Source organism: Opisthorchis viverrini (assembly GCF_000715545.1).
Source record: "Opisthorchis viverrini unplaced genomic scaffold opera_v5_186, whole genome shotgun sequence".
Taxonomy (NCBI): domain Eukaryota; kingdom Metazoa; phylum Platyhelminthes; class Trematoda; order Opisthorchiida; family Opisthorchiidae; genus Opisthorchis; species Opisthorchis viverrini.
Window position 1 is genome coordinate 147,371 of NW_008751844.1, and position 10,154 is coordinate 157,524.

Sequence of the window (10,154 nt, forward strand, 5' to 3'; positions counted from 1 at the left end):
CACTTGACCAACCCCTAGTGTAGAGAATAAAACAATTTTCTTCTCTCGTGACTAGTAATTTGATAGTGATGAGCCATCAGGAGATGCATCTATCTAACAATATTCGTCTTCTCACTGCTTTGTTCAAATTGATGGATTCATATGGTTGTTTCGCATACTGAGTTTGTTGTTGTACTTCATATGTGCAACATTTTAGTCCTCACGAATTCCGTGACAGTGATCAATGTGCCATCTGCCAGTTTGTGTAATCTTCCCGACAAGTGAGCTGATGGACGTTCAGCACCTAACTGGTGACACTAGTGTCTCAGAGTTCCTGATTATATTTCAAGAGTTGTTATATCTGGAAATGTTCAACTACCACACTCATTTCAAACGGAACATTTTGATTTCTACTTGTGATGCTCAAGATCAACCGTCACCTTTTTAACTAACTCACTGTGGTGTGCATACCTCCTGTCCGTGGTTATACATTTGTTTTGAAAAAGAAGCCAACTAAATGTAGTCCATTTGGGCAATCTAGAGCAACGCATAGTTTAGGGAGCCTTGCCATTGGCATAAAGTTGAGCCATGAAAAAAGTAATCGTTATCTGAGGAACTGCCATGCAGTGTTTGCCGAAAATTACAAACAGGCCATCCACCCAATAGTCTGGACACAAAGACAGACCACTTGTTCCAACAAGGTTCGAACATCTACTCTCATTTGCACACGAATTTAATTTCCACAGGAGACTCACTTGAATCCAGCTCTGAATATCTCGTTTATGATGACTTGCCTCTATTGATTATGCTGCTGACTCAAATTCCAGTTGGTACTTTGTTCGAGATACCATAACACGTTACTTTCTAAACGTAACACACTACTCATGAGGTTGCTGAAAACACTTCGAACGCCTACAATCGGTTTTGCCTTTCAACTTCGGGTTCTTCAGGTGAGCAATGCCAGTGAGACAAGAACTTATAAAATAGGTCATCAAAAGTCTGATTGCTGTTGGTGCTATTCGTCTTCCAATTTAGAGACTGCACGCTCCCCACTGCGCCTGGTTGAAAACGCCGCAATACATAGCCAATAATCAATGCTAGTGAGGCTCTTGTTGTCCAGATTGCCTGAATGAGTGTCTTGCGGCGTAGGCACCTTGAAGTGATTGCAGTAAGGTAAGCTAGCGCCCCTTCCCCCTTCATTCCCTTCATTCTTCACAATAAGTATTTCAAATAAATCATGGTTGAAGGGCGGCGAAATATCGGTGCTGAATATTAGTTCAATGCTGTGGATGATGATGATGATGATGATGATGATGATGATGATGATGATGATGACAGATTTGTCAACACTTTCCAAGTTTGGGTTCAAGAAGAACATGAGATTGACGGAAATCGTGGAATTACCCCTACTTGATGAGCCCGAAGGGGAAGGGCGAAGCCGGTTATGGGCTGTCAAAAAGCCGTCAGCAACATTATACACAGTGCGTTATGCCTCAACAACAAGGTTTGAACAATTTTGTGGTCCTATATCTTGTCCGACTTCTTCACTGGAGGTCATCTTTAGCCTTATCAATCTGATTGTTATGGACTCTCAAATTGTTTGCTATGAAATGTCCGTTCAGGCCCATGATGGGCCCTAATCGAAAGTTCCAATCAAGACCGCTGTTACGCCAAACAAAAACATTAGCTGGACGCTTACGTTAAAACGTCGTACATTTATCACCTGCTATAGCAGTAGTTCAAACTTCATTTCCAAAGGCCGGACAACCCATGTAAGATCCACGTGACAGCAACGTGCACCTGCAACGTGTGTTTACCGAATCCGATCGTCCTACTCGAACGCACTACATGGTTAAATTCACCTACACATTGACGAAAACGGCATCCAGACAGGTTACAAAAACCTGATTCGAAATGATTGATTGAAAAAAAACGGGTACGACACACTATGATGCACCCAAAGTTGTTTAACTCAAAAGTACACATGATCTATTTTCACAAACGGAACTACACACTAGGTTGCTGAAAACCTTTCGAGATGAGTCGCTTATGAGTGTTTGTCGATACACACTATCAAATTTGAATTTAGCGGGAAGTTGAACTAAAGTTCTGATAAATCTTCCGTTATATAATGCATTCGAATGGATGTTGCTTGACTGCCCTACCGCAAGTGCTGGCTTTAAAGAGCTTGTGTGGTGTCTTGGTGAATACTGTGGTAACTTTTGAAATTCAGCGACTTATTTTGCAACTTTCCTCTACATGGAAATTGCCTAATGAGTTACAGTTCGTACAAGCACTCGAAGATTGTCAAAGGGGTTCGAAGTAGCACCAACACCCGGGCTTAGAAGCAAGATGCTATCATTCTGTGGCAACGGGGGAATAGATTCCTCCCAGTCGCTGAATGACGAGGAACAATTTTTTTTGGATGGCTCGTTCTCTATATCCCACGTGCTTACCCAGAAAAAAAAAGTGCCCTGGACTTGCCATCGGGATTTGCGCATATTCTGTTTTGGATGGTCGTTCTCTCTATCCCACGTGCTTACCCAGAAACAAACAGTGCCCTGGACTTGCCATCGGGATTTACGCATATTCTGTGAGATCGAACTAGGGACTCACACCGAAGAGGTTTCTCTTTTCCAGGTCTTTGGGTACAGTGCACCACAGAAAAGGAAATCATACTCAAATTCATCGATAATAGTTACGGTTACTTCTGGACTCACTGGACATACATTAACAAAACTCTTATGGGAAATTAAGGTGTGCTCCTGAAGTGGCCAACACAGGAACGCCCATCTTACACAGAAAATTTAGGCCAAGAAGCCTAAGCAAGTAGTGGAGAACACATCAACTGTTGCGATCACCCTGATACGTCTGGCAAGCTGTCCACAACTAACTAGGATTGGTAAACTAATCCCATAAATTGGACACTGTTATCCAGTAAATCAGGAATACTTCTTAGAATTCTCTCACAGGGTAAGTCATACGTGATACGATAAATACGGGAAGCGATGAGGCGTCTGAAAGCGTAGTGAGTCCCACAGGGCCAAATGATCAGAACCATGAGAGGACTGAAGTGGCGAGGTGTTAACATTTCTTTCACTGCCATTGGTTGTCCTCGTAGAACAGACATTTATACGATTGGCGCATTATAACAACAATGAAAGGATTTTAGAAGATATTTGTAGGGTTAGCGATTGGTAGTCCGGCAATGGTACTCAGGCGGGCAGACGTTTTGAGTCAGCAATTTAGTCTGTTAATTGCGGATTGTCCCAAATTAAGTTGCGTTGCCTTGCTAACTGCCCGTAGTCACCATTTACGACACTTGATTCCTTGTTGTAAGCTGACAACTAGTCGCGAGAGTTGCGAAATTCATGTTCGCATCGTTAACATTTAGACAGTTCTTCTCCTGGCCTTGTGAAACTACTCTCGTGAGTCCACATCAAAGGGTGAAGCAGCAGACTTGAGTTTCTCTCTAATTACGGCTTTGAACTTCGGACATTTGACATGCAATGCTAGCACGCTGGATTTGCCTGAAATTATCACATTTTAGCAGGCAAAAGCGTTCACGCTTGAGCGATGTAAGTGATCCGCTTGAATGCTCGAGTGCCGACCTAGTACCTGTTCTGGTTATGTCAGTCGATTGGTTCGCCTTACAGAACTACCCAGTCAGGTAGCGCTATAGACGCTTGAAACCTGCCAGGCAGTTTTTCCCACTTGTTGTAGAGAGATGTGTAGAGATTATATTCTTTACACTCACGTGCAGGGAGGGGCTGGTAAAGTGCTATCCAGGGCTCAGTGGTTAGAGCGCGAATTTACCGACCCGAAGATCCGTGGTTCGAACCCGGCCTCTGCCTCTGGACTTCCCCTCTAGGCTTGGGCAAACTGGCAGTATCCCAGCCCCCATGCTTCCTTCGGGTGGCATGGCAGCTAGGCACCGGAGGACTGCTACGGTTGAACCTTATCCAGGGCTGCTTGTTTCATGTGTCCTATGGAGAAAGTCCTCGATCTTACCAACAGTAGAAACAATGGAGTAGTGTTTTGACCATATCTCTTCTATAAACCACAGGAGCAGTAAGTTGCAAGTGGATGTACTGACCATTCCAGGTGGGTTTACGCCCGATAGTGTGGCCATAATAACTAGAAATGCCAAATTGTCGCCTAGCTCTCTTTCACAGAAACCAACTAACCTGGAGTGAGTAGACTTGAGAAGAGAGAAAAATAAACCGAAATATTTTACTGACAGAACACGCTAATCATAAAGAAGCTGAAGCATCCCCGACAACTCATGACAGGTTTGGTTCTTTCCGAGTCTCGTCAGTTCGGTGAAAACTTGGAGACAGCGCTCATCTGAGGATTCCGATGAAGGAAGAACCGTGAGTGGACTGTCGGCGATTGTTTAGTCGCCTTATGAGTAGAGTGATTTACCAGGAATATCGTACAAGGTAGACTGTGGTAAACCTCGCGCAGAACTAGCAGTTGAAGGTTACCATAAGCGAGAGTTTTAGTTGAAATTCAGTTGACCCTCCAAGCTCAGTTTGTAAGTGTATTTGGTCAGAGATCGAAATAACGATGTGGTCAACATAGCGTTTGTAACATTTAGCAAGCATGTCTTTGGTCTCCTCCCTCACACTATACAGCCGAATCCACGATGATGGTAGAACATGTTTTCTTGGCTTAAAGTATCACTCTCTTTGCTGGCACACTGTCAACCTCCTTGATCTCCCCTGGGGGCTCATTAGATAGGTGCAGTTCCTGAGATTCCGTCAGTTTGATGTTCTGCCACTTCCTGCAGTCGGAAAAATACACTCATGTGGTGTTAATGAGAGGTCTATTTGGATCTCTCTTTTACGAAAGTCTCCAGTTGAATGTTCTAACAGGGTGTGCCAACAGCTTAGACATATTTTGCACAAGAAGAATGCGAGAGGATAAGCAAATCGATGACTGCACTTTGTACGTGCGACTGCCCATTCATGGTACACCAATGTGTTCACAATGACAGTTATGTGAGGACACTTCATCACGGGACAGAGCCGTTATATCATTGGAAATTCAAGCTATTGAATCTTTCCTCAAAATGTAGTGATTCTTAGGTGTGACATCTAAATGATGATCATCTTAGTGCACTCCGATTCCTCGAACAGTCTACAGAATAAAAAAACAGTCACTCACGTCTCCTCCTGCTCAGTGTATGGAAGCAGTGACGCATGCCTGAGAAACCAGACCGTTTGCTCAGTCAGCTTTTTTAGGTTGCACATGGGCAGCATTTTGTCCCCGGTGGAACATTCAAACTTGCACTTCCAAAACGTCTGAAGACATCTCACGTAGATTATGGTGATTAGACACGTAATGAACTGGCTAATAGTATTGGAAAACCGCGACGCATTCCTTCAAACAAATCGAATGTGGATATGTGCTCCGCCTACTCAGTCGAACCAGGATGACTCATCCAAAAAACGAAAACAATCAACGACTAATCAGCAATCGATATTTCACCCCCAAGCTTTTTGCTCAATGGTGTGAGAATCGAGGATCGATCTGACAATGTATTACCAGACCATTGGGCCTGCAAGCAGCACGGCATCCAAAAACCTCGGTTTGAGCCAATCGTTGTTGACCCTGGAAAGTTTCCTATGGGATCAGGGTAGATTGCACAGTACCAGCCGATAAATTTTGCAGTCAATTTCGACCTCAGGTTAACTGTTGGAGATTCGGTCGCTTACATGAAAACCACCTAGCGAGAGAAGGTGTGAAATTTACGGTGGGTGCATAAAACTGGTTTTGTTTTTTGTAATGTACTACTCACAAGGTTGCTGAAAATCCGTCTACAACCAACGACCGGTTTCGCCCTTTTTGGGGCTCATCAGGTAAGCGCAGTCCCCGGGTTTCCGTCAACCTTATGTTCTACTTGAAACCAAATTGCACAAAATTAGCGAATATACACTCATTTGCAAACCAATTTGGTTTTTCGAGAGACTCACCTGGAACCCAGCTGAACCTCTCGTTTGTAATGTTTCCAGGCTTGGTTTTTGTTCAAAAGGCGATTTCAACAAACAGTGCAAGTAAGCGTATTCACCGACTGTTACAGAATGGGCGTTGGTTCATATTCACCCTCCATCCACATATTAGTGACAACACCATCATACTACCCCTTTATAATTTGAAACTAAATAGCAAATTACATTGTTCGAGAGAATTTTCTGGTATTTGCCCATCATAAACGCAGTGGATGCATGCAACCACTGTCCAAACGATATAAATTTTCGACGGAACTCGGCTGCTACATGGGCAATGTCACGCCGACCGAAGATAGCACGAAGGCCGGGTTGCCAAAGCATAGATAGGTGTAGTCGATATGCAGAGGCTGGGTTCGAATCAAGGACCGTTTAGTAAGTTCGCTCCCTATCCAGCCACCTCGAAACAGAACATTGCGTGATTCATGAACATCTTCATCGTCATAAACAGCAACACCAGATGAGAACGCTGGTTTGTCACTGTCGCAAAACCATATCAGTTTGCTTTAGTGAAGCCTTTTAATCGAAAGAAGAAAACAATGAGACAGGGAGGGGCCTGGGGATAGCCTTCCACATCAGAAGTGCATACACCTCTAGCAGACAATCTGATAGTATGAAAGCCGACGACATCGTTTAGTCACCATATCATTCAGTGCTTCCAGTTATGGTCAAGGAGGGCCACGTGTACCCAATTCTGGAGAGCGAGTGGCATTAGAAGCACTCAATATATGAATAGCATTCTTCACCGCCTTTGGTCATGTCACATTCTGTCCACCTCTAGCCTCCAACCATTACAAATAAGACAGGCTCACCTCGACAGGTGAGTGGCAAGGTCAAGCAAACCTATATTGTAGTGTTGGATGCATTTTTGGAGGGGAATGTCCGAAAATCCACCTCCTTGACGCTTCATTGCAAATTTGCCGATTCCAATTATACCTAGGTGACATTGATGATCAAAGACGTGAAGGTGTCATAGATCTACCACCAATCAAGAAGATAACAATGGCTTGTTTGACTGCATTCCTAAACAGGACCACGATTCCGCATTTTGTTGTGATCGACTTCGGTTTCTTTCCTCTAATTTCGGGGAATAAGTCACTGCCGGCATTCTCTTAAGACAACCTGACTAGTTGATTAGTTTTGTTTGGTTTTAATTTTTCGGCTTAAAAAGTGTTCTCATTTAACCGGTGGAAATGCAAGTAGGTGGACATTTTCAAAAGATCATTCAAAATTTTGGTATGCATAATAGAGTAAATCGATTTTGAAGAATTCGTTCCACGGTTCTAACTTTTTAAAGTTTGCCAGCCATGATATCTGGATAAACCCCGTCGAAATGCGCATACCTCACTCACATGACCGGTAATCTCAACCCACGGTGCACTTTGACCAACGGGGTGGTTATCAGTCAATCAGCAATCAAGGAGACCCCTCTCAAATATCACGTACAATCAAGTGAAGACTATTCCTCAATTTCCTCACTTCGGAGCAAAAACTCGATGAAAGCCGTACAATATGGTCAATGTTTCCCAACCCTTTATTATAAGAGGATCAGTTACATTCACAGCTGCCGTGGACAGATATGGATCTAATCTTTACACCTGCACCTCAGTTCCATTGGCCCGAATAAGACGAAACCGCATTAACCACTTAACCGTTGATGAAATATGCCTGTTGATCAATAGTGTGGCCACAACAATCACATGACGCCAGCCTGAATGTTCGTTAGTACACAAAGGTTACTGCTGACAGTGTAGAACTATTAACTGCGTTGTGTTCAAGATGTGACCCTTGTAAGCACGTGATCAGGAAGTAATGTGTTTCACATGGTTCGGATGCGCAGTTTACATGTTCCTTGTCCGGCCGCGTGGCTGGAAAAGATTTGTAGATTGATGGGTTAAGGTACGGTGTTTGGCATGCGGTTGCGCTGCTTGCATTCGCCCCAAAGTAGGCATCAGTATTTCGCGCGTTAGCTTACGTAACAAACAAGCAAACAAGCACAACCTTTTAGTTTCGCATGCCCTTGATAAAGGTTATTTTAGTTAGATAACTTAAGACGAGAAAGTGAAAAGCCACCATAAGTAGTCACCCGGCTGTCATGCTTGACATTTTGCCGGAGCACATTATGGTCACGTGAGTGAATGGATTGCGTCACAGATGACGTCCTCCATCCAGTTTCGCTGCGTGCGTTAATTTTTCGGCTTTAGACATGCGTCCCTCTGTACAAACATTTTGTGAGCGTTCCCTAAACACTCTTACTTTGGTTCAAGTTCGGGGTTCCAATTTTTGAACTCAACAACTTCAGGTTGAGGAAGAGGAACTAGCTGTGAACTTGAAAATGACCATCCTGGGTGTTCTTGCATAGTAGAAACAAAGATTCCTTTGTCAGAAACTGCCATCTGTGGCTTCTTCATCAATCCTTTGGGCCATATGATCCGACAGTTTCCTTTCAGTGCTTGTTCGCACACACCGGTTCCTACAGTGATTGCGTCATCCAAGTGCGGCAACCCACGTGGAGAGAAGACGGTGGCGCAATATTCAGCAAGCCCCAAAGACAAGCGACTAGGTTGCTATAGCTTATTCGACGCCTTATCTATACAGACAAACCAAAGATCCTTATTGCACTGTATGAACACCGTCAACGACATGATTCTTGCGTAGATTACGGAGTGGTCTGATTTATCTACCTGATCATGTCTGGGAGCTTTTAAAAGCACATATTTTGAGGGTGATCATCTAACCAAGTGAAATAAACGGCGTCGCACTGTGAACATCTCTGGAAAAATCATGGCTGGAACGAATCAGACTTTTATCGATTGCAGACGCGATTGACCCATAGCTTTAGGCCCAAAAGAAGTTCGTGCCACCTGTGATCTTGCGCTGGCCTGCGAAAAACCCTATAAACTTGTCTGAAGTTGACGTCTTTTGATTCTGGGCTACATCGACCCATGTCTTTCCTATCCGAACGCTCTCCCTAGTGTTCCTATCTTTACTTTCGTCAAGAAGTAACAGTAGTCTTCGCACGCGGTTTGATGGATTAATTGTGTGTTAGCTGAGAGGAGCAACCAAAAGCTTTGTTTACCATCTCTGTTCGTCTCATGGTATTCGGTATGGCGGATCTACATCGAGCGGTGGTGTCGGTTTCACGGGTTGGGCAATGTCTCACTGCACGGACAAGTCAGCCCGGTTCTAGCTACTTTTCCCACGACAAAAACGGAGAGAATTATCGTGAAGCCCATTTCGAAAATTACCTGGTATTGACGCTAAATAACCGATGCTCTGGTGATAGCCAGAGGCACGGAAAATTTTCGTCGGCTCAGAAGAAAACGCATAACTCGCCGACATTTCCGGATGTCTTGATGGATTGGTTAGAGATAGTACGTTCAGGCTAATATATGAACTGCGAGTAATTGAAGCGGCAGTCAGTTAGAAATTTGAATACACAAACAAGGCCCGTCTCGGGTCGTTTAATAGTGTTCCGCTGAAATACACCTTGGTTTCTTGGAGTGGACGAAGTAAAGCCACAGGAATCGTATTCTGTTAATCAAAATAGTTTGTTTCTCCTCGCAGTTATTGCCCAAATTCGTTTCGCCGTATAAAGGAACCATAAGCTTATACTGCTTCTTCCGATTGGATCCACTAGTTTGCTGGAAAACGTATCCAACCTTTAGAAAGCTCAGAAAATTTTGGAAAAATTCAATCCCATGTTCCCCTAACATTCTCTGAGAAATTAAGTGAAGCAAACAGCTTTTGTATAGTAGTCCAATTAGATTCCAACGTCAGGGTAGGTTCACCTGTTATCCCCACTGAACGTTCTGGTACTGAGCAGTCAACCAGATAATTATTCTCTTGGATATCTGCCGGGATCTTTGTTGCCAGGATGCACTTATCGGTGATTGGGCAGATGGGCGTTGGCTTGTGGGCTGAGCTTGGTGATTGGCTTGCAAACGTTTCGTCACCAATCGAAGTGATATTACCAGTGTGTGGTTGGGTGAGTTGATATAGACCTCAAGGACTAGCTGATATCAACTGCTGTGAGTGGTTGGCGGAAACGCACCTTCCTGGTAGTCCCATTGGCCAATTTCAAATTTTATTGCGTCGTGTGTATTCCTTGTAAGCAATTGGTGCGTTGATTTGTTTCTATCCGAGGACTTTTTGACTCGTACT

The 10,154-nt window shown here is 43.9% G+C and overlaps 1 protein-coding gene across 1 annotated transcript in view; it reads right to left on the reverse strand.

Annotated features, from left to right (window-relative positions):
- Nucleotides 1–994: 994 nt before the first annotated feature.
- Nucleotides 995–10,154, reverse strand: part of T265_07807 (hypothetical protein) — a gene marked incomplete at both ends in the record, with an annotated part of 11,094 nt that continues 1,934 nt past the window's right edge. The window contains 3 exons of the mRNA XM_009173436.1: nt 995–1,262; nt 3,796–3,947; nt 4,167–4,180. Coding sequence (XP_009171700.1) covers nt 995–1,262; nt 3,796–3,947; nt 4,167–4,180 — 434 coding nt within the window. The remainder of the gene's footprint in view (nt 1,263–3,795; nt 3,948–4,166; nt 4,181–10,154) is intronic.